Raw genomic sequence first — 25,379 nt, 5'->3', positions numbered from 1 at the left:
GTGGAGTGCGGCTCTGCGGGTGGAGGTAGGTGCTGGAGGCTCCATTATTCTCTGTGTAGTGCGGCTCTGCGGGTGGAGGTAGGTGCTGGAGGCTCCATTATTCTCTGTGTAGTGCGGCTCTGCGGGTGGAGGTCGGTGCCGGAGGCTCCATTATTCTCTATGTGGAGTGTGGCTCTGCGGGTGGAGGTCGGTGCCGGAGGCTCCATTATTCTCTATGTGGAGTGCGGCTCTGCGGGTGGAGGTCGGTGCTGGAGGCTCCATTATTCTCTATGTGGAGTGCGGCTCTGCGGGTGGAGGTCGGTGCCGGAGGCTCCATTATTCTCTATGTGGAGTGCGGGTGGAGGTTGGTGCTGGAGGCTCTATTATTCTCTATGTGGAGTGCGGGTGGAGGTTGGCGCTGGAGGCTCCATTATTCTCTATGTGGAATGCGGGTGGAGGTCGGTGCTGGAGGCTCCATTATTCTCTATGTGGAGTGCGGGTGGAGGTCGGTGCCGGAGGCTCCATTATTCTCTATGTGGAGTGCGGCTCTGCGGGTGGAGGTTGGTGCTGGAGGCTCCATTATTCTCTATGTGGAGTGCGGCTCTGCGGGTGGAGGTCTCTGCTGGAGGCTCCATTATTCTCTATGTGGAGGTAGGTGCTGGAGGCTCCATTATTCTCTATGTGGAGTGCGGCTCTGCATGTGGAGGTTGGTGCTGGAGGCTCTATTATTCTCTATGTGGAGTGCGGCTCTGCGGGTGGAGGTCAGTGCTGAAGGCTCCATTATTCTCAATGTGGAGTGTGGCTCTGCGGGTGGAGGTCGGTGCCGGAGGCTTCATTATTCTCTATGTGTAGTGCGGCTCTGCGGGTGGAGGTCAGTGCTGGAGGCTCCATTATTCTCAATGTGGAGTGTGGCTCTGCGGGTGGAGGTCGGTGCTGGAGGCTCCATTATTCTCTATGTGGAGTACGGCTCTGCGGGTGGAGGTCGGTGCTGGAGGCTCCATTATTCTCTATGTGGAGTGCGGCTCTGCGGGTGGAGGTCGGTGCTGGAGGCTCCATTATTCTCTATGTGGAGGTCGGTGCCGGAGGCTCCATTATTCTCTATGTGGAGTGCGGCTCTGCGGGTGGAGGTAGGTGCTGGAGGCTTCATTATTCTCTATGTGGAGTGTGGCTCTGCGGGTGGAGGTCGGTGCTGGAGGCTCCATTATTCTCTATGTGGAGGTCGGTGCCGGAGGCTCCATTATTCTCTATGTGGAGTGCGGCTCTGCGGGTGGAGGTAGGTGCTGGAGGCTCCATTATTCTCTATGTGGAGTGTGGCTCTGCGGGTGGAGGTCGGTGCCGGAGGCTCCATTATTCTCTATGTGGAGTGCATCTCTGCGGGTGGAGGTCGGTGCTGGAGGCTCCATTATTCTCTATGTGGAGTGTGGCTCTGCGGGTGGAGGTCGGTGCTGGAGGCTCCATTATTCTCTATGTGGAGTGTGGCTCTGCAGGTGGAGGTAGGTGCTGGAGGCGCCATTATTCTCTATGTGGAGTGCGGGTGGAGGTCGGTGCTGGAGGCTCCATTATTCTCTATGTGGAGTGCGGGTGGAGGTTGGTGCTGGAGGCTCTATTATTCTCTATGTGGAGTGCGGGTGGAGGTTGGCGCTGGAGGCTCCATTATTCTCTATGTGGAATGCGGGTGGAGGTCGGTGCTGGAGGCTCCATTATTCTCTATGTGGAGTGCGGGTGGAGGTCGGTGCCGGAGGCTCCATTTTTCTCTATGTGGAGTGCGGCTCTGCGGGTGGAGGTCGGTGCCGGAGGCTCCATTATTCTCTATGTGGAGTGCGGCTCTACGGGTGGAGGTCGGTGCTGGAGGCTCCATTATTCTCTATGTGGAGTGCGCCTCTGCGGGTGGAGGTCGGTGCCGGAGGCTCCATTATTCTCTATGTGGAGTGCGGCTCTACGGGTGGAGGTCGGTGCTGGAGGCTCCATTATTCTCTATGTGGAGTGCGGCTCTGCGGGTGGAGGTCGGTGCTGGAGGCTCCATTATTCTCTATGTGGAGTGCGGCTCTGCGGGTGGAGGTCGGTGCTGGAGGCTCCATTATTCTCTATGTGGAGTGCGGCTCTGCGGGTGGAGGTCGGTGCCAGAGGCTCCATTATTCTCTATGTGGAGTGCGGCTCTGCGGGTGGAGGTCGGTGCCGGAGGCTCCATTATTCTCTATGTGGAGTGCGGCTCTACGGGTGGAGGTCGGTGCTGGAGGCTCCATTATTCTCTATGTGGAGTGCGCCTCTGCGGGTGGAGGTCGGTGCCGGAGGCTCCATTATTCTCTATGTGGAGTGCGGCTCTGCGGGTGGAGGTCGGTGCTGGAGGCTCCATTATTCTCTATGTGGAGTGCGGGTGGAGGTAGGTGCTGGAGGCTCCATTATTCTCTATGTGGAGTGTGGCTCTGCAGGTGGAGGTAGGTGCTGGAGGCTCCATTATTCTCTATGTGGAGTGCGGGTGGAGGTCGGTGCTGGAGGCTCCATTATTCTCTATGTGGAGTGCGGGTGGAGGTCGGTGCCAGAGGCTCCATTATTCTCTATGTGGAGTGCGGCTCTGCGGGTGGAGGTCGGTGCCGGAGGCTCCATTATTCTCTATGTGGAGTGCGGCTCTGCGGGTGGAGGTCGGTGCCGGAGGCTCCATTATTCTCTATGTGGAGTGCGGCTCTGCGGGTGGAGGTCTGTGCTGGAGGCTCCATTATTCTCTATGTGGAGGTAGTGCTGGAGGCTCCATTATTCTCTATGTGGAGTGTGGCTCTGCGGGTGGAGGTCAGTGCTGAAGGCCCCATTATTCTCTATGTGGAGTGTGGCTCTGCGGGTGGAGGTCAGTTCTGAAGGCTCCATTATTCTCTATGTGGAGTGCGGGTGGAGGTCGGTGCTGGAGGCTCCATTATTCTCTAAGTGGAGTGCGGCTCTGCGGGTCGAGGTCGGTGCTGGAGGCTCCATTATTCTCTATGTGGAGTGCGGCTCTGCGGGTGGAGGTCGGTGCCGGAGGCTCCATTATTCTCTGTGGAGTGCGGCTCTGCGGGTGGAGGTCGGTGCTGGAGGCTCCATTATTCTCTATGTGGAGTGCGGCTCTGTGGGTGGAGGTCGGTGCTGGAGAGTCCCCATTAGTGAGCACGGGGGACATTAACCCCTCATTGCGTTTTTGTTCTGTTTCCTGTAATGGATACATACCACCCAACTATGGAAGACAGGAAGGGAGGAAACGGATTGTTCTCATAGTACAGGGCCTCTTTCTTGGCCCCACAAAGTGTAATGCCCCCATTATGCCCCTTATTCGGTATTTTCCAGTGCGGTCTATGCCCTGGAAGTGTGTCCTGCAAGTGAAGACTTCCAGGGCATAGGCCACACTGGAATATACCAGCGCTTGCGCAGTAGCGATTATATGCTTCGCCCACAGTCGGGCAAAGCATACTGCGCAGGCGTCGGGGGGCCTTTACATTGCGCAAGCGCGGAAACCAACGGTGTCTGTGGTATTCACAGACGAAGATTACGTGAAGCAAGCCAAGGAGGTGGGGGGAGAAGACTCCTAAGCCACGCCCATCGGATCGAACTGCGGTGATTTGTGTGCATCCACAAGAAGCTAAAAAAGGTATTTTTTCCTCAAAGGTGTGGGGTCGGGAGGAGTCAAAGGCCCGATTAGAATCCTTATGGGACGCACAATTTAGTGATATCTTTATATGATATCACTAAATATAGGTAACATATTCCCTTTAACGGTATGCGCTAACGCCATACAGGTCTATGCACAGTGAACGCTTAGGGGGTTGTGGTGGACTGTAAATGCCTCCATACTGACTTTGAGTCCTTATTTTCTTTAGAAGGTTGTGGTGGCCATAATACTGTGTGAGGTGTAGTAAGGGCTTTCATACTGGGTGCGGTCTGTTGGGTAGGGCTGTGGAGTCGGTAAGCCACAGTTGCGACTCCGACTCCTGGATTTTATCAGGCTCCGACTCCGACTCCTTCTTAAATGGCCAATTCATAACAACAAATTTACTGTTGTAAAATATTAAACATCGTGCTTATTCAGTTTCTCACCATCATATAAGTAATCAGACCACTTAGAGCAAAAACTACATTTATTAGAATACAATTAGAATATAGCAAATAACTTTTATAAACTGTAAGTAAATATGCAATAAACACTTTTATGCAGTTAATAAGAAGAAATCTATAAATTTGTCCTCAGAAAAAGTATTGCCTCTGTCAGATCCTCCTTCATGGATGCCCTCAAATCTGATCTAATTATTTTGAGAGCAGAGAACAACCTCTCTACACTAACTTGTGTTGGTGGCAAAGCAGTAACCACTCGGGCAACATCTCTGACAATGTCAGGATACAGAGGAATCGCTTGTTGCACTGTTATTTTTGAGGAACGGTCAAATTTCTCAATTTCTTTTAGTGCACATGAAAAATTCTGCTGAAATGTACTGGCTGTGTTCCTTGATGGGGATGACTCTTCTTCTATGCGGGAACGCTTTGCACGGTCCTTGTGATCCAAATATTTTTCGAAATTAAATTCTTCATCAGTTGATGATGAGGGTGAAGATGTGGCAGGACGACCAAATTCTTCTTGTTCCTCCTGACTGTTCTGCAACCCTTTCATCCTTACTGCTATTTCAAACAGAGCTTCTTTTCCTTTACTTAGCTGTTGATCATCTAGAAGAATCTGATGCATTGGGTCTACATAAACAGCTGCCAAAAGAATGTTATTTTGTAATAGTAGCTCCTCTCTCCGTTTCATTGATGTAGCAATGCCACTTGCAATTAACCCTCCTCTTTGGGACAGGCGAAACATCAGGTTCTTCCACTCCTTTGAGAAAATACCTGGAGTTAAGTCCTCTGCTTGTAATTTTTTAGTCACTGTAAATGGGTGCTCTAGCAATTTTTCCAGCTCTGTCACCTGATTCCACTGACTTTCATTTAGCGTCAGTTGAGGGTTAAGCCATGTCTACAAGAAAGGTTTTCAGTTCAACCAAGCGCTGAATCATTAAGTAAGTACTGCCCCATTGTGTGGCTTGATCAATAATTTCCCCTTTTCCAGCACGTCTCTTCAAAATTGAGTCAACTTTAGGGGTTCTGGCAACAGTAGCCAATTTTCTCACCTTGCCAATCAGTGCAGCAGCATGTCCTTCTTGCAGACTGTCTCTTATAGCCAGCTGTAGCGTATGCACAACACAGCGCATGTGATGAATGAAAGAACATATTGACACAGTTTCAACAAGATCATCTAAACTATCATGTTGCTGTTCATCTGAAGCAACTTCAGTTTGCTCCTCAGCTACAATACTGTGTTCCTCTATTTCAAACATTTCTGTGTCTGTGGACCCAGAATGTTCTTCTAGCTGCTGGTCACCATCATTACTCTCATTCATTAGCTTAATAGTACTTATCATATTTGAAGCATTGTCAGTTACGACAGAAAGAACTTGCTCTTTTTTAAGTTCATAGTCTTGCAGAACCTTTTCCACCAAGACCTGGAGAAACTCACTGGTGTGATGAGCTTTGGTGTCTTTTACTGCCAATGTCTTGGTAACTATTTCATTTTTGTCACAAACAAATCGGACATTGATGGCAAAATAGTTCACTCTGTGACGTGTGCAGGCATCCATTTTAAGAAACAGAAAGCGTCCCTTGAGAGTTTTTTTAAGATCTTCCTTTTGTTTAAAAGCTTCTTCGATTACTAATTTTCTAATACTCTCTCTCTCCAGAGAAACACCAAGCTTGCGGGCCATTTCCCCATTCAGACACATAAAAGCTGGTCGTGAAAATAATGAAATAGGCACACTATCCTTTACAACAAGCTCTATGATCTGTTTTTTAAATGTATCTACTGTCATTGTCACAGTAACTTTGTCACTGACAAAATATCTTGCAACTGATGGCTGCAAAGTTCTCTGCTCCTTTGTTTGGCTGGAAGAGCTGGGCACTGGTTCATTGGTTTGGATGCAGTCTTTCTCATCCACTGCTTTCAGTACTTCTGGATGAAAGCGCTGTAAATGTCTCTTTAGATTAGAAGCTCTGGTAGGAGCATTTTTATCTTTGCCTGAATATGCACTCATCTTGGCTTCACAGCATTTGTTTTCGTCTGGATCATTTGTCATACACTGACAGACATAATGTTTTCTATCTTGAGTGATGGTGAAATGTTCAAATACAGCTGATTTAATGTGATGCTTCTTTGACATTCTCAGGTTTTTAATTCTGCATTCACAATCCAAATGACAATTGTTTTTCCTAAAAACAATTGTACAAAATTATTGCCAGGTCGTACAACTGATATAGTGGTCAGTAATACTGTTATTATTCCACATGTACTCACAGTTAATTGATGCAAAGTTTGTTGAAAGGATAATACTTCTTACAGTCTTCCTCTTCTGAGTAGCAGGCAGCTGTGAGATGCTTGGAAGACGCACACCTAGTATGATCTAGCCTAGAGGAGGAGCTTTACTACTAAGAATTTGCAACACATTTTCACTTTCAGTTTCATACATTGTAAGTAGGGGGGTTGGGGCAGCATGAGGTTAACCAAGTATAAGATTAGATAAGGGCAGTGGAGAACAGTGACACACAAGAAGTAAGAAATGTCTCTATCTCCAGCAGAACTGCTTATCACTGTTGTTCATAGTTTGATAGAACATATATATTTGAGTAACATTTATAAAATTCATATGAAAGTTCAATTATGAAATATTAATACATTTTTTTTAAAGCTGGAGTCGGTACATTTCTACCGACTCCGACTCCAACCAAAACTAACTCCGACTCCACGACTCCGGCTCCACAGCCCTGCTGTTGGGGCCATCATACTGTGTGGGAGACCTCATACTGAGCTACATGGGCACACAGGAGAACAAATTCCTTGAGAGGAGTCAGGGACAAATAAGTGAGAAATACAGACCTTTGGCCTACCTGGTTGCAGTCCTGAAATGATATGGTGTGTGCCAGGAGGGAGACATCAGATAGTACATTCTGAAGGAAAGCAAAGATATAATGGCAGTGAGAATCTGGATTGCCGGCAGAGAGAATAGTGGAGACAAAGAGTAGGGCGAGGTCCTTAGCTCAGGTTTACTGGACTATTTGGCTTATAACAAAAGTTATGTACCTCCACATGTAACCGGAATGTTCCTGACTCTGCATAATGCAGAAGAAGCATTTTATCATGTGCCTCCTATCTGATGTATAAACTTCTCATCAAGTTCTTGTAAAGAAAAGTTTATTTTTGAACTTTCGGTTTCCCTCATTCATCTCCATCTTCTATCTGCGAAGTAAAACCATTTCCGGTGACTACCTCTTGAAGCTCATCAAGAGAATGCCAAGAGTGTGCAAAGCAGTAATCAAAGCAAAAGGTGACTACTTTGAAGAACCTAGAATATAAGACATACAGTATTTTCAGTTGTTTCACACTTTTTTGTTAATTATATAATCCCACATGTGTTAATTCATAGTTTTGATGCTTTCAGAGTGAATCTACAATTTTCATAGTCATGAAAGTAAAGAAAACTCTTTTAATGAGGTGTGTCCAAACTTTTGGTGTGTGTGTATATGTATATATATATATATATATATATATATATATATATATATATATATATATATATATATTTTCGTGTATAAGCCAAGATTTTCAGCCCATTTTTTTGGGCTGAAAGTCCCCCTCTTGGCTTATACACGGGTCATATACCTGGGGCGTTCGGCAGGGGGAGTGGGGGTGTCACAGATCATATCTACCCCCCCAGCGTGGTTTCTGCAGCCCCCCCCCACTTCTCCACGGTCTGCCTTCAGCGGTCACGTGATACCGCTCATTAATCTCATGAATATGCGCATATTCATGAGTGTAATAAGCGGTATCACGTGACCGCTGAAGGCAGGAAGGGAGACCGGAGAAACGGTGCTGCAGAGAGCGTGCCAGAAGGGGGTACGTAGGGCCATATTCACCTGTTTTCCCCCCCCAGTCCATCGCTGCTCACCACTCTCTGCTGCGTCCTCAGTCTGTGACGTTTAGCCAGCAGGGGGCACGGTGACGTGGTTAGTGCGCGCCGTGCCCTCTGCTGCCTTAACGTCACTGACAGATGACATGGTGAGCAGCGATGGACCGGGGGACATGTGAATATCTCAGGCGCCAAGTCCTGAGCAGGAGAGGCAAGTATGGCATATTTTTTTTTTTTTTTTTTTTTTTTTTTCTCTAATCCCCTCCACGACAGCACACAGGAGGTTGCCTCCCCATCCTGATTAGGGACAGGAAACAAGAGGGTTAAATAGCCCTCCCCTTCCTCTAATCCCCAGTGTTTTCCTGTGCCTAACAGGAATGAAGAGGTTCTTTGTGCTCCGTGGCTGGGGCCGGCGAGATCCCGGAGTTTCCCTTACCGTGAGCTGGGCAGCTGGGGTCGATCGTCCCACACCTTCCTCCCCGGACGCTGCTCCCACTGCTGGCGGGACCCACACCATCCTCCGGTGCTTCGGCAACGCTGGATGGTGAGTGGGGCTGGGGGCCTCCCGTAGCTCCCCAGCCCGGGATTGCCCCCCCCCCCCTCCGTGCCGCATGCCCGTCTCTACTGAGCGGCATGCACTGGAAGTGACGCGCACCGCTGGGCCCGAAGGCGCAACGTCACTTCCTCCCTGCATTCCACAGTGGAACGCACCGCCATCTTGGCGGAAAATTTAAATTTGAAAAAAAAAAAAAAGAGAGAGATAACAGGTGGCGCCAGGAACTGAGGGGGAGCGATCTCATCCGATTGGATAAGGTAAAGGAAGCTGGATCTCGGTTCCTATTTAAGGACCCTGATGGAAGACTCCATAAGGTAAGACTAACGTCTGCATGATGGATGCGCCTTCCCTGAAAGCTGCTTCTGCAGAGCCCAGCTCAAATCCTGGCCCAGTGAGTATGGGTCGCCCTCGCACACCCAGGGCAGCGAGGTACTCTGTACCGGGCCGGTGTCAAGGCGGGAATGTGTCACAGCAGCGGTGACCCGGTCCGTGGCTCTGGGCGCCCAATATCAATGGCGGTGATGTTAATGGTGTTAAAGTTTATTAGAATAGTTTGTGACGCCACCCATGGTGTTTAGCAAGTAAGATGGTAAGCCAACGCTGCTTACAGATCCGCTGGGACTGATGGTGTGGTGCAGCAGAGATGGTATAGCTCCCCACAGGTGGAGCTGTAGTCCCAGGGCAGTGTAGGTGCAATGGATGAGGAGAGGCGCAGAATGGTATGGAGGCTGGTACCCAGGTGTGGTGGTGCAGGAATAACTGGAGGACACCAAAGTATGCGGTTCCAAAGCTTTACTCACTGTTTGCAGTTCACTCAACTGCCTGCCTCTGTACTGTGTTCTCCAGGCAGGATAGGATTCTCCCTTCCACACTCCACCAACATGTACCTTACTGAACGACTCCTCCAATGCACCTTTAGGTGCGAAGCACTCCAGTACTTAGTTACCCTGGAATGTCTCTCTCTAGGTGTTCCTAGTCTTTACTTGTATGACAGACAGCTGTAGCCTGCTTCGGGGACTCCTCACTGCGTCCCGGCTCTCTATTCAGTTACTGTTGTGTCCCAAGTCTATGATGGTAGCAATAATATATAAACTTGGCACACACACGTGGCATACTGATGCGAAAAGGTGATATTTTAATAAGATATAGTACATACAGTCAGTGATGTTTCGGTCTTATGACCTTCATCAATGTACCCTGTATTGTACTGAATGCTTTTGGTGTGTGAGCAAAAGATCCACAAAGGGTTACAATGTAGTGCTTGTGGCCGCTTTTCGGGCCATAGGTGCACAGTGTGTATCTGAGCAGTGAACGCGGCGTCCGCCGTTTGTTCTAAGTGCCAAAAGCATTCAGTACAATACAGGGTACATTGATGAAGGTCATAAGACCGAAACGTCACTGACTGTATGTACTATATCTTATTAAAATATCACCTTTTTGCATCAGTATTCCACTTGTGTGTGCCAAGTTTATATATTATTGATCACGGATTGGGCCCCTACTTCTGCACCACCTTTTGGAGTTGTGCCAACGATTTTTATTACTATGATGGTAGCAAGGCGTTAGCGGCTCAATACTCCTCCGGTGTCTGTGCCGGACATAAAGATCCAATCAACCTCGGGGACCGGGCCCCGGCCTTTGCGCTCTCTGGACTGGAAGGGTTCTCTCTTTCTTCAACCAGCTTCCTACCGTCCTTCTATTCTCCTTCGTTCCGATCTGTTCTATCTCTCTTATGGAAGTTTAGGTTATCAGTCTCTTTCTCTGGTTTTTCTTGTGCCAGCAGCCCAGATCACTGGGACCTGCTGCAGCACGTCCCTCAGACACCCATCTTCTCCTCTAACCAACTAACCTCGAAGGCTAGTTTCACATTTGCGCTTTTGAGCGCAGCGACGGCCTGTGCACGGCCGCCGCTAAGCCCCGCCCCCTGCTGCGCCTCCGCCGGTAGCTCCGCCTACCGGCGCATGACGCTGCATGCGTCCCCTATCTTTATCACTGGGGGTGCAGGCCGTGCGCAGTATGCGTTTGGCGGCGCATGCATCCTTTTCACGGTGCGCCGAGCGCAACCAAACTGCAGCAGGTTACGCATACTGCATGCGGCCTGCACCCCCAGTGATAAAGATAGGGGACGCATGCAGCGTCATGCGCCGGTAGGCAGAGCTACCGGCGGGGGCGTGGCTTAGCGGTGGCCGTGCGCAGGCTGTCGCTGTGCTCAAAAGCGCAAATGTGAAACTAGCCTAACTCTCACTCTTCCCACTATTTTATATCTAACTCCACCTGCCTCCCCAGCACCTCTCGTGTTACGACACCAGTGACCACAAAAGGCACTACATAAAGCATGGATGGGTCCCTGCTGAACTATCCTGTGTGTGGGGTGCAGGTTTTGGAATGCGGAAAGGAGTTCCCAGCCTACCTGGATGGTGGGGCACTACACCTTAGAAGAAGGTGCAGTACCTCTGTGGCGACTGAAGCCTCAGGGGCGCCACATACAGCCCGCGGATGTGCTGTGTTTAACGGGGGGGGGGGGCAAGACAACAAAAGGTACAATACAGGAACACACAAAAAAATTTAAATGCTATTCAACAATACTTATCTAATCTTCCTAATGTAGGAGGCGCATTTCTTAAACGTTACAAACAGGTTAACTTCCTATCTTAGTATCAAAAATTTACTTAAGTGCAATTCTTAATTCAAGGTGCTATACTCAACACATTTTCTTTATTACATTTTCTATCAATTATTCTCTTTTTCTTTTTCTCTTCTACTGGACGCAAGACACTGACCATCTACTCTTGGCCTGTCACTTTCAATTCTTCAGTCTTTATTCAATTCTCACATTCTATCTCAAAAAAATTTCTAATTCTCTGTATCAAATATTCTATAAAAGACATTTACTTTTCACAAGACACAACATTATCAAATACGTTATCATAAAACATTCAAAGATTCTTGCAAAGTGCTGAAGACTGCTCCCAGCCGGGCTTTCTTGCAGAGTCCCTTGAGGTAGACATCATTCTTCGAAAAGTGTCCATGCAAAAACATCATCTTCACAAAGTCTTTTTATGTAAAACCAAGAAAGGGCACCTAAAGAGGTGCAACTATTTACAATAAAAGTTTTTGGATCAATCGGCATCTATGATCTCCACAGTTCCACTTCAAAAACAACGCTGCCAATCAAAAACTGGGCAACATGATAACAAAAATAGCAAAGGCACAACTGGTGCAACAAACCCTCCTGGGTAATGAGATTTGGAAAATTATAATTCTTCTACTGGTGATCCCCTCCTGGGGTTCTGGAAGCTGAACCATCACCATATTCGAGATAATCATTGACTATTTTTAGGTAGTCCTCTTCCCACGGTGTCAAGCCAGAGATCTTCTTTTTAGGCTGCCTGGTTGGAATTGATGTGGTAATGGTTGAATTCCTAGGCACCTGAGCAGCTTGGGTGGTAACTGTAGGTGGAGGAGCATTAACAGGTCTCTTTGGCAGGTATTGCTCAATAAATTCTGCAGGGATACATCGTACATTCAGGGCGCACCATCCCCTGAGCCCCTCATGGCGGGTGAAGGTGACATACTCCCCAGGCTGCAGGTTTCTTTTAGGGTGTCCTTTGGGCAAGTGGGATTCAACGTCCCTTCGGTTAAAGAATAAGTCACTTATCCTCTTGGGGTCTGCAATAAATTCGAACCCCTGTTCTTGATTGACGTTAAGGACCTGCGGCATCCTGGGAACTGTAATGCCCAGCATGGGTCCTCTCTTTCCTGCTCAAATCCGGGCCCAGTACAGCCAATCTCCTCTGCTCCCTCTCTCGGTACTCAGCTGCCAGCTTTTTAATGGTGGCTCGGCAATAGGCCTCATTCTGCTCCTCCTCCTCCCGGGACCTGCTTTTGCCTACTGGGGCCTGCAGCACCACTGTTGGGGGTTCCGGTGTCTCCCCTTGGGGACTGGCTTCCCGGTCCCAGACCAGGTCTAGTACTACCTGGCCGGCTGCTGCAACGGGGGGCAACCCCGGGTCTTCTCGGGTGAAGGGGCGCCGGACATACCTGAGGTCTCCCGGCGGCGCGGCCTCTGCTCCGGTGCAGGTGATGAAGGAGCAGGTGCGGGTTCTGGATCCGCAGGGGTCTCTGTGGGGACCGGCGCAGCTGCGTCAGGTCCAGGCGGGAGCTCTGCTTCCACTCCCGGGTCCTCCGATAACTTCTCCACGCAGGTGGTGCTCAACCGCACGGTCAGGGTAGATGTGTAGGTCAGCGCTGCCCGGGGACAGTCTGATGTGGTAGCGGCAGGTACTGATGGAGGGGGTACTGCAGGTGTAGGCCCCGCCGGGGCGAGCTGCCGTCTCAGCTTCTCCAACGCTTCCTTCTTCTGCTGCAGGTGGGTGGTCAGTTCAGTGATTTCGTCTTCCAATTGCTGGCGGTTCATTCCGGAGTCAGGGTTGGAGCCGTCAGCCATGGCGCTGGGGAGATTCAGCTCCGCAGGCCTCCTTCCCTTGCTCTCCAAGATGGCGTTCTTCCTCTTGCTCCGCCCTTCTGCTCGCCACTGGCTTTCTCTGCCCCTCCTTCCGGGGGCGGCGTCTTCTTCCAGAACCTCCATACCAAGCCAGTATACGAACCCCTCGGGGGGTGGGCCATGCATCGGTCACATAGTAATTCAGGCAGGGATGGCCCAAGACTCTTTGCGGTCTTTTCTTAGGACCTCCCATCTCTTCACGCCCTTCTCCGCGCCAGCGGCCATTTCTAATGTCCATTTTACAGTCTATTAAATTTGGTCTTCTGCACATTTTCAAAAGTTGTAAATCCAAGGCACACAGAATCCGATGGCATCGGGTCTCATCATCCTGTACATGACGCCAAAATTGGGTCGCCCTCGCACACCCAGGGCAGCGAGGTACTCTGTACCGGGCCGGTGTCAAGGCGGGAATGTGTCACAGCAGCGGTGACCCGGTCCGTGGCCCTGGGCGCCCAATATCAATGGCGGTGATGTTAATGGTGTTAAAGTTTATTAGAATAGTTCGTGACGACACCCGTGGTGTTTGGCAAGTAAGATGGTAAGCCAACGCTGCATACAGATCCGCTCGGACTGATGGTGTGGTGCAGCAGAGATGGTATAGCTCCCCACAGGTGGAGCTGTAGTCCCAGGGCAGTGTAGGTGCAATGGATGAGGAGAGGCGCAGAATGGTATGGAGGCTGGTACCCAGGTGTAGTGGTGCGGGAATAACTGGAGGACACCAGAGTATGTGGTTCCAAAGCTTTACTCACTGTTTGCAGTTCACTCAACTGCATGCCTCCGTACTGTGTTCTCCAGGTCAGGGCTCCAGGCAGGATAGGATTCTCCCTTCCACACTCCGCCAACATTTACCTTACTGAACGACTCCTCCAATGCACCTGTAGGTGCGAAGCACTCCAGTACTTAGTTACCCTGGAATGCCTCTCACTAGGTGTTCCTAGTCTTTACTTGTATGACAGACAGCTGTAGCCTGCTTCGGGGACTCCTCACTGCGTCGTGGCTCTCTATTCAGTTGCTGTTGTGTCCCAAGTCTATGATGGGAGCAAGGCGTTAGCGGCTCACTACTCCTCCGGTGTCTATTGCCCGACACAAAGATCCAATCAACCTCGGGGACCGGGCCCCGACCTTTGCGCTCTCTGGACTGGAAGGGCTCTCTATCTTTCTTCAACCAGCTTCCCACCGTCCTTCTATTCTCCTTCGTTCCGATCTGTTCTATCACTTATGGAAGGTTAGGTTATCAATCTTATCAGTCTCTTTCTCTGGTCTTTCTCGTGCCAGCAGCCCAGATCACTGGGACCTGTTGCAGCACATCCCTCAGACACCCATCTTCTCTCTTCTCTCTCCTCTAACCAACTAACCTCTAACTCTCACTCTTCCCACTCTTTTATATCTAACTCCACCTGCCTCCCCAGCACCTCTCGTGTTACGAAGCCAGTGACCACAAAAGGCACCCTATGACCTTTCCAGCATAAAGCATGTATGGGTCCCTGCTGAGCTATCCTGTGTGTGGGGTGCAGGTGTTGGAATGCGGAAAGGAGTTCCCAGCATACCTGGATGGTGGGGCACTACACCTTAGAAGAAAGTGCAGTACCTCTGTGACGACTGAAGCCTCAGGGGCGCCACAAGTACACTCGGAAAAGGGTATATACCTTTTTGGTTTAGGACCCATCCTTAGGGGCCCCCCTCCTTTTTCTCTCTTTCAGGGAGACAAGGATCCTACACCAAAAACGGAAGAAGAACCTACGAGCCGAAAATGCGCCATCTGTAGGAAAAACTCTCCTCCGATTATAAAAAGACATTGTGCCAGCAATGCACGGCAAAAATCATATGGGAGGAACAACCATCCCTGATAGAGGAAGTAAGAGGGATGATGCAACAGGAAATCCAGTCGTCCCTGGCTACCTTCTCCCAGTCATTCGGGGGGGGGGGGGGCCTCAACCTCAAGGAAGAGGAAATACGCCCCTGAGGACATCTCAGATTCAGAACCCGAGTCATCGGTTTCAGCGGCCTGGAGGGAAGAGTGTGAATTAACCCCAACCCAGTCAGAGGATAGGAAATGGTTCTTTTCCTCAGACGATATGGAGGAACTACTTTCAGCAGTCAGGAACACAATGGGAGTAGAAGATAGACCACCCCGCTCAGTGCAGGATCACCTATTTGGCAGCCTGAAATCCAGGAAGAAAATGGTTTTTCCCCATCCATGATAATATCCAGAGTCTAATCCTGGAAGAATGGGAACTCCCGGAAAAGAAGCTAAGTATCTGGGGCGAAATGAGGTATCGATTTCCCCTGGACGAAGAAGCTGCGAAACCTTGGACTGAGATTCCAAAAGTGGATATCCAGGTAGCCAGAGTAGCTAAAAAGACTACGCTACCCTTTGAGGACTCCTCGCAGCTTAAAGACCCGCTTGACCGGAAGATGGATAGCCTAGTGAGGAAGTCCTGGGAAGCCTTAGCAACTTCCTTTAAAAACAAACGTGGCATCGGCCTGTGTAACCAGGACCCTATACCTCTGGCTTCAGCAGCTAGGAGACCATATAAAAAGAGGACCTCCGAGGGAAGATCTCCTAGCTTCTCTACCACTTCTACAGAAGGCAGGCCCCTATTTAGCGGAGTCCTCAGCAGAATTGGTCCGTATTACGGCAAGAACGTTCGTGCTTCCCAACACCACCCGAAGGGCCTTATGGCTAAAAATGTGGAGTTGAGATATTCTATCAAAATTATGCTCTATTCCATTCAGGGGCGAATACGTATTTGGCCCGGCATTGGACGAACTATTAGAGAAGGTGATCAACAAGAAGAAAAACCTTCCCGAGCCCAAACCACCCAAGAAAAAGCCCTATCGCCCACCCCAGGCTCAAACCCCACAATACAAGGGTAAAAGGAAAACAGGACGATGGAGCTACCCAAAAGGCAGAAGAGGCAGGCATATTTTTCACGACTCCCGTTCAGACAGAGATAAAAAAATGACGCCAAGCAAGTAGGAGGCAGAATCGACGACTACTTCCCGAGCTGGCAGGAGATGATCACAGATCAAAGAATCCTGGACTCGGTCAGATGGGGGGAAAAAATAGAATTCTCCTCCAGTCCCCCTCAAAACTTGGAAGTTACATATCTTCCTTCAGCAAGACTTCAAAAAGTTCTACACTCCAAAAGATGCTATCATCGGCGTAATCTCTCCAGTCCCAGAACTCGAACAGGGTCAGGGCCACTACTCCCTGCTGTTCCTAGTAAAAAAGCCAAGTGGGAAATACAGGGTCATCAACCTGAAGAAGCTGAACCAACATGTCCGGTACCAAAGCTTCAAGATGGAATCGATAACGACCACAATACCATTGATTGGACGAGACTTTGCCATGGCCACCATAGATCTCCAAGAGGCCTATTACCACGTTCCCATCCATCCATCCCATTGGCAATATCTAAGGTTCGCAGTCACTCTAGACACAGAAGTATACCACTTCCAGTTCAGAGTTCTACCCTTTGGCATATCTTCAGCACCCTGAACATTTACAAAGATAATGGAAGAAGTGGTAGCATTCCTCAGAGGTTAAGTCCTTTTGTTCCCTCATCTGCTCATGGGACGAACTCCCATTGGAGTTCGGGAGTCAGGTGCTCAGGTCCTGTGTCGAATCCCATTGGCTCTTCCTGGAGCCGTGGAGATTTCCGGAAGGTCCCGTTCGGTATAAAAAGCGCACATGGCTGTTCCGCCATGTGCTAGTCTTTTTCATACTTGCTGCTGTATATTTGATGATGGATGCTTGGACTGGTGAATGACTTATTAAGAAACCCCTTCCTTCTGATAATACGTTTGTGTGAGTGATTGGTTTCAGCCAGCGCGCCTAGCTCCATCTTGCTCAGCAGCTTAGCGTCTGCATTGCGCCAGCGTTATTGCAGCGCCTTACCAGCGGCTCAGTTCTTGCCACGCTGCAGTGCAGCTTATCTCTGCGTCCGCGGTTGCGACGCCATGCACCTTATTTAACAGTAGGTCTAGACGGAGTAGTCCTGTTTAAGGCTACTCCTGTGACCCGGAATACTGTGTCTGCATTGCTGAGACTCTGACCCTGAACAGACTCAGCGTTTTGTGTATGCTTTTGCCTGCAGCTCTGTGAGTGAAACAGAGCTTGCTACAGTGCACATTGGGTGCAGTTAAACCCTGTGCGCATTACCGCCATAGTGCTCTGCATCTTCTAGCTGCGGTTTTGCATCTTCTAGCTGCGGTTTTCCATCCTCCGCACGGTGGACCCCGAGCGGCGAAGGCACTTTCTTCATATTTTTTATTTAGTGCTTTCCGCCACTCCTAACAAAATAGATATATTCACAGTACAGACCAAAAGTTTGGACACACCTTCTCATTCAAAGAGTTTTCTTTATTTTCATGACTATGAAAATTGTAGATTCACTCTGAAGGCATCAAAACTATGAATTAACACATGTGGAATTATATAATTAACAAAAAAGTGTGAAGCAACTGAAAATATGTCTTGTGTTCTAGGTTCTTCAAAGTAGCCACCATTTGCTTTGATTACTGCTTTGCACACTCTTGGCATTCTCTTGATGAGCTTCAAGAGGTAGTCACCAGAAATGGTCTTCCAACAGTCTTGAAAGAGTTCCCAGAGATGCTTAGCCCTTGTTGGCCCTTTTGCCTTCACTCTGCGCTCCAGCTCACCCCAAACCATCTCGATTGGGTTCAGGTCTGGTGACTGTGGAGGCCAGGTCATCTGGCGTAGCACCCTATCACTCTCTTTCTTGGTCAAATAGCCCTTACACAGCCTGGAGGTGTGTTTGGGGTCATTGTCCTGTTGAAAAATAAATGATGGGCCAACTAAACGCAAACCGGATGGAATAGCATGCCACTGCAAGATGCTGTGGTAGCCATGCTGGTTCAATATGCCTTCAATTTTGAATAAATCCCCTACAGTGTCACCAGCAAAGCACCCCCACACCATCACACCTCCTCCTCCATGCTTCACGGTGGGAACCATGCATGTAGAGTCCATCCGTTCACCTTTTCTGCGTTGCACAAAAACACGGTCGTTGGAACCAAAGATCTCAAATTTGGACTCATCAGACAAAAGCAAAGATTTCCACTGGTCTAATGTCCATTCCTTGTGTTCTTTAGCCCAAACAAGTCTCTTCTGCTTGTTTCTTGTCCTTAGCAGTGGTTTCCTAGCGGCTATTTTACCATGAAGGCCTGCTGCACAAAGTCTCCTCTTAACAGTTGTTGTAGAGATGTGTCTGCTGCTAGAATTCTGCGAGGCATTGACCTGGTCTCTAATCTGAGCTGCTGTTAAACTGTGATTTCTGAGGCTGGTGACTCGGATGAACTTATCCTCCGCAGCAGAAGTGATTCTTGTTCTTCCTTTCCTGGGGCAGTCCTCATGTGAGTCAGTTTCTTTGTAGCGCTTGATGGTTTTTGCCACTGCACTTGGGGACACTTTCAAAGTTTTCCCAATTTTTCGGACTGACTGACATTCATTTCTTAAAGTACTCAGCTCCTTTTTTTTCTTGCCATAATACAAATTCTAACAGTCTATTCAGTAGGACTATCAGCTGTGTATCCACCAGACTTCTGCACAACACATCTGATGGTCCCAACCCTATTTATAAGGCAAGAAATCCCACATATTAAAACCTGACAGGGCACACCTGTGAAGTGAAAACCATTTCTGGTGACAACCTCTTGAAGCTCATCAAGAGAATGCCAACAGTGTGCAAAGCAGTAATCAAACCAAAAGGTGGCTACTTTGAAGAACCTAGAATGACATATTTTCAGTTGTTTCACACTTTTTTGTTAATTATATAATTCCACATGTGTTAATTCATAGTTTTGATGCCTTCAGAGTGAATCTACAATTTTCATAGTCATGAAAATAAAGAAAACTTTGAATCAGGTGTGTCCAAACTTCTGGTCTGTACTGTGTATATATTGCTGTGATATCTATCTACACCGTGTATAGGATAATAGAATATAATAAAATTGTTATGGACATAACAATTAAAATTGCGCAGTGACTGTTTTCCATATAGTGAAAGATAATTCTTGTTACTAAAACTGAGGGGTTTGGTTTTTTTTTTGTTTTTTTTGTTTTTTTTTAACCCCTCTGATCAGTGCGATCAGATAGCAAAGATTGAGACAGAGAGACTCATTGCCAGAGAAAGTAAAAATAATCCCAAAATATTCTTTAACTACATAAATAGAAAGAAACTAAAAAGTGATATTGTTGGCCCCCTTAAATAGTCTCGGTGAAATGGTGGATGAGGAAAAAGCCAATGTGATGTGAGACTATGGTAGATCTCCTGGAGTGGACCCGCTGGACCGTGGCAACGAACCTCCCACGGGCGAGCTGGCCAGGTGGACCACCCCCTATACAGGGAGTGTTTGGGGCAGGCCCGCGGGTAACTATCGCCACGGCAGCTGATACCCAGAGAGAATACAGGAGGGCCGACAAGAGACCGGAGATGCAGGCGAAGGACCTCCTCTGGAACAGGAACACGGTTGGCGGGCAGATCGGGAGCACGGCCGAGACGGAGGGAAGAGGGCACCAACTAGACAACACAGCCAGGGGACCAGGACAGACCGGAATGCGACCTCGACCTCCAGAGCCTAGGAGAGAGGACAGGGGTAAGATGGGGAAAACTAGCGAAAGGAAGGCAGGGGTGCGCACAGGGACAGGGGCCAGAATCACTTAGCAGGGCATCAGTGATAATCAGGCACCGCCAGCAGGAAGAAGCAGCCTGATATAGGGGGTCGTAGCAGGGACTTCCAGGGTCATGGCCCCTCCCCGAGCTAGGAGGAGAGAGCGCGCGGCCTCAGGAGGGATAGGGAGCGCGCGTGCGCCTGACGACAGTGTGCGCGCGCCCCCGCTGAGGAGCAGAAAGCTGGCCTGGGGTGCGTGCCCGATGAGGCACAGGACACCGGGCAGAAGCAGGCGCCGGGTCAGTGAGACGGGGGAAGGAGGACCTCCGATGGGACCGCGGGAACCGGGACCACGGCGTAGAGACCGCCCGAGAGTGCGGCAGAGGAACAGGTACTGGCGGGGTCTGTGGCGGCAGCAGTGTGACAGCCAATATGTTAAATGACTTTTTTTCAACGGTATTTACAAAGGAAAATCCAATGACGGATAACATGATCAGTGATAACAAAAATTCACCATTAAATGTCACCTGCTTAACCCAGCATGAAGTATGGCGGCGTCTAAAAATCACTAAAATTGACAAATCCCCGGGCCCGGATGGGATACACCCCAGAGTACTGCAGGAATTAAGTACAGTCATAGTCCATTATTTTTAATCTTTAAAGATTCCATAATAACAGGGTTTGTACCACAGGACTGGCGTATAGCAAATGTGGTGCCAATATTCAAAAAGGGGACAAAAACTGAACTTGGAAATTACAGGCCAGTAAGTTTAACCTCAACTGTGGGTAAAATCCTGGAGGGTTTTCTAAGAGATGCTCCAGTATTGTATCTGAAGAAGAATAACCTCATGAACAAATATCAACATGGGTTTACGAGAGACCGTTCCTGTCAGACTAATCTGATAAGCTTTTATGAAGAGGTAAGTTCCGGACTGGACCAAGGGAGTGGACGTGGTGTACATGGACTTTTTAAAAGCTTTTGATACGGTGCCACACAAAAGGTTGATGCATAAAAAGAGAACATTGGGGATAGGGGTAAATATGTGTAAGTGGGTTAAGAGCTGGCTCAGGGATAGGAAACAAAGGGTGGTTATTAATGGAGCACTCTCGGACTGGGTCACGGTTAGCAGTGGGATACCACAGGGGTCAATATTGGGCCCGCTTCTTTTTAACATTTATTAATGATCTTGTAGGGGGCATAGAGAGTAGAATATCCATATTTGCAGATGACACTAAACTCTGCAGGGTAATCAATACAGAGGACAATTTTATATTACAGGAGGATTTATGTAAACTAGAAGCTTGGGCTGATTAGATGGCAAATGAGCTTTAATGGGGATAAATGTAAGGTCATGCACTTGGGTAGAACAAATAAGATGTATAATTATGTGCTTAATTGTAAAACACTGGGCAAAACTGTCACTGAAAAAGACCTGGGTGTATGGGTGGGTGACAAACTCACATTTAGTGGCCAGTGTCAGGCAGCTGTTGCAAAGGCAAATAAAATAATGGGATGCATTAAAAGAGGCATAGATGCTCATGAGGAGAACATAATTTTACCTCTATATAAGTCACTAGTGCGACCACACTTAGAATACTGTGTACAGTTCTGGTCTCCGGTGTATAAGAAAGACATAGCTGAACTGGAGCGGATGCAGGGAAGAGCGACCAAGGTTATTAGGGAACTAGGGGGTCTACAATACCAAGACAGGTTATTACACTTGGGGTTATTTAGTTTGGAAAATCGAAGGCTTAGGGGAGGATCTTATTACAATGTATAAATATATGCGGGGACAGTACAAAGACCTTTCTAATGATCTTTTTACTCTTAGACCTGTGACGGGACAAGGGGGCATCCTCTACATCTGGAGGAAAGAAGATTTAAGTATAATCACAGATGTGGATTCTTTACTGTAAGAGCAGTGAGACTATGGAACTCTCTGCCATATGATGTTGTAATGAGTGATTCCCTACTAAAATTTAAGAAGGGACTGGATGCCTTTCTTGAAAAGTATAATATAACAGGGTATATACACTAGTTTAATGTTGCGTTGATCCAGGGAGCTAGTCTGATTGCCGTATGTGGAGTCGGGAAGGATTTTTTTTTTTTTTTTTTTTTTTCCCCCAATGTGAAGCTTACTGTTTGCCACATGGGTTTTTTTTTTGTTTTGTTTTGTTTTTTTGCCTTCCTCTGGAACAACATGTTAGGGCAAGTTAGGATAGGATACGGGTTGAACTAGATGGATTTAAAGTCTTCCTTCAACCTTAATAACTGTTACTATGTTACTATACAACATACAAGCCTCTGATGGCTCCGGTGATGCACTGTACAGTCATGGCCAAAAGTTTTGAGAATGACACAAATATTATATTTTCACATGATCTGCTGCCCTCTGGTTTTTATGTTTGTTTGTCAGATGTTTTTTATCACATACAGAAATATAATTGCAACAATATTATGAGTAACAAAAGGTTATATTGACAGTTAGAATGAGTTAATGCAGCAAGTCAATATTTGTAGTGTTGACCCTTCTTCTTCAGGACCTCTGCAATTCTCCCTGGCATGCTCTCAATCAACTTCTGGATCAAATCCTGACTGATAGCAGTCCATTCTTGCAAAATCAATGCTTTTATTTTGTCTGAATTTGAAGGTTTTTGTTTGTCCACCCGTCTCTTGATGATTGACCACAAGTTCTCAATGGGATTAAGATCTGGGGAGTTTCCAGGCCATGGTCCCAAAATCTCTGTTTTGTTCCCTGAGCCATTTAGTTATCACCTTTGCTTTATGGCAAGGTGCTCCATCATGTTGAAAAAGGCATTGTTGATCGCCAAACTGCTCTTGGACGGTTGGGAGAAGTTGCTCTTGGAGGACATTCTGGTACCATTCTTTATTCATGGCTGTGATTTTAGGCAAGACTGAGAGAGAGCCCATTCCCTTGGCTGAGAAGCAACCCCACACATGAATGGTTTCAGGATGCTTGACAGTTGGCATGAGACAAGACTGGTGGTAGCGCTCACCTCGTCTTCTCCGAATAAGCCGTTTTCCAGATGTCCCAAACAATCGAAAAGGGGATTCATCAGAGAAAATGACTTTACCCCAGTCATCAGCAGTCCACTCCCTGCACCTCTTGCAGAATATCAGTCTGTCCATGATGTTTTTTCAGGAGAGAAGTGGCTTCTTTGCTGCCCTCCTTGAGACCAGGCCTTGCTCCAAGAGTCTCCGCCTCACAGTGCGTGCAGATGCACTCACACATGCCTGCTGCCATTCCTGAGCAAGCTCTGCACTGCTGGTAGCCCGATCCCGCAGCTGAAACACTTTTAAGGCACGGTCCTGGCACTTGCTGGTCTTTCTTGGGCGCCCTGGAGCCTTTTTGGCAACAAGGGAACCTCTCTCCTTGAAGTTCTTGATGATGCGATAGATTGTTGACTGAGGTGCCATTTTTCTAGCTGCGATACGCTTCCCTGTTAGGCCATTTTTGTGCAGTGCAATGATGACTGCACGTGTTTCTTTAGAGATAACCATGGTTAACAGAAGAGAAACAATGATGCCAAGCACCAGCCTCCTTTTCAAGTGTCCAGTGGTGTCATTCTTACTTAATCATGACAGATTGATCTCCAGCCCTGTCCTCAACACCCACACCTGTGTTAATGGAGCAATCACTGAAACGATGTTATCTGGTCCTTTTAAGGCAGGGCTGCAATGATGTTGAAATGTGTTTTGGGGGATAAAGTTCATTTTCTAGGCAAATATTGACTTTGCAAGTAATTGCTGTTAAGCTGATCACTCTTTATAACATTCTGGAGTATATGCAAATTGCCATTAGAAAAAATGAAGCAGTAGACTTTGCAAAAATTAATATTTGTGTCATTCTCAAAACTTTTGGCCATGACTGTACTACTGTAGTGCCGTGTATCATCACTGTCTGTCAGTGTAATACTACCAGCCCATACACATGAGAAGTGTTGGCTGAATGGTCATTTGGCAGACGGCTATCTCTCCTGACTCCCCCGTACACACAAATATTCCAGCTTTCCTGTGGTCTGTATGAGAGAGTCGCCTCCAGACTCTTCTAGCAGAGGATTATCTATAAGAAGAAGAAACTGATTATCCTCTGAAATTCAGGATGCCATATCCTTCTCTACCCTGACATCATCTGTCGGGAGGCCCCCAAATACATTATACAGTCGCCCTAGCCCCCGAAAACAGGGATTTCATGTAACTTTAGTCTGTGTACTGGTAATCATTTCTTTCAACTACTGTACTGACGATCCATCTTGCATGTGTTCACTCTGTCAGCAAGCATTTTGTACTGGTAATCATTTTATTTAACTCCTTTGCTACAATTCATCTGTTACATTGTTCTCTCAGTGCTTACTGTTGTATATCCATGGGTGGGGGGTCACTGTAGATGTTATCTTGGGAGAGGTGCTATAGCATAGAGATGGAATAAGGACTGGTATCTTTGATTATCTATTCCACACCAGGATGTGTTGAGCAGCTGTTGCTAATTTATAACAAAAAGCTCCCACAATCCCTCTCTCTTGTCCCTGTATTGGGGCCTATAAATTTAGAAACATTCTGTGGGGTGTACGCATTCTGCAGAGCATCGCATTAGCCAAGCATCAAGCAAAAGCAGTTATTCCATGGCAGATAGTCAGGGCAGGAGTCAGGTAACCCACACTTGGCTCTCTCCTTTAACCATGTGCTTTATTTCTGTCCTCCTGTGTTCCCTTGCCATCCACAATCACCGCCCCATCCCCCCTCCATCACGACTCATACACATCAGCCCTTCTATACTTCCCTCTCCCATGTACAGCTCCCATGCACTTCTCACCTTCCAGAAAAACCTCAGCGCGTCTTGCCCAGACACATCGCAGAAAAAAACTTCTTACAATTCCAATAACTACTTGCTCTTTATCTTCCCACTCCTTCTAATTTCGGGGGACATCTCCCCCAACCCTGGTTCACCATATCCCAACCTCAAACCCTACCCTACCTCATATCGAAACCATACTAATATTAATATTTTTTGCACTCCCTCATCTCCTTCTTTTAATTGTGTACTCTGGAATCCATGGTCAGTATGTAACAAGCTTCCTTTCCTGCATAATTACTTTGTGAACACCTCTCTGAATCTATTGGCCCGCACTGAAACCTGGATCCAGGATTCTGACACTGTCTCCCCTGCTGCCATTTTCCATGGTGGCTTACAACTCTCCCATTCCCCGAGACCCATAAACAGACTTGGTGGTGGAGTCGGCATACTCTTGTCCCCACAATGCACTTTCCAGGTCATCCCCCAGTTCCATCACTTTCATTCCCTTCTTTTTGAGGTCCACACCATCAGGCTCTTCCATCCTCTATCCCTAAGAGTAGTGGTCATATACTGGCCCCAGGCTCACTCACCCACCTCCTTGACCATTTCTCAGCCTGGCTGCCACACTTCATGTCCTCAGACCTACCAACCCTTATCCTGGGAGACTTCAACATCCCCATTTACAGCCCCACTTCCACATCTGCATCCCAGCTTCTAACACTAACCACTTCTCTAGGCCTCTCACAGCTCTCAACCTCTGAGACACACAAGGACGGTAACACCCTTGACCTGGTCTTTGTTTGGCTCTGTTCTATCTCCTACCTAAATAACTCACCACTTCCCCTCTCTGACTACAACATTTTCTCCTTCACGCTCACAAATCCTCACCCACCCCAGCACACTCCTAACTACCACACATTCAGAAATCTCCAAGCCAT

General features: G+C 48.0%; 2 protein-coding genes across 2 annotated transcripts in view; both read left to right on the top strand.

Annotated features, from left to right (window-relative positions):
• Positions 1–450: 450 nt before the first annotated feature.
• Positions 451–25,379, top strand: part of LOC141059299 (uncharacterized) — a 779,988-nt gene continuing 755,059 nt past the window's right edge. The window contains exon 1 of the mRNA XM_073555627.1: positions 451–594. Coding sequence (XP_073411728.1) covers positions 466–594 — 129 coding nt within the window. The 5' untranslated portion in view covers positions 451–465. The remainder of the gene's footprint in view (positions 595–25,379) is intronic.
• Positions 842–25,379, top strand: part of LOC141059304 (uncharacterized) — a 56,405-nt gene continuing 31,867 nt past the window's right edge. The window contains exon 1 of the mRNA XM_073555634.1: positions 842–960. Coding sequence (XP_073411735.1) covers positions 934–960 — 27 coding nt within the window. The 5' untranslated portion in view covers positions 842–933. The remainder of the gene's footprint in view (positions 961–25,379) is intronic.

The sequence above is a fragment of the Dendrobates tinctorius genome, unplaced genomic scaffold (genome assembly GCF_039654945.1).
Source record: "Dendrobates tinctorius isolate UK_male_01 unplaced genomic scaffold, ASM3965494v1 ptg000226l, whole genome shotgun sequence".
Lineage (NCBI taxonomy): Eukaryota > Metazoa > Chordata > Amphibia > Anura > Dendrobatidae > Dendrobates > Dendrobates tinctorius.
The sequence above is the reverse complement of the archived record's forward strand: the minus strand, read 5'-3'. Positions and strand labels throughout refer to the sequence as shown.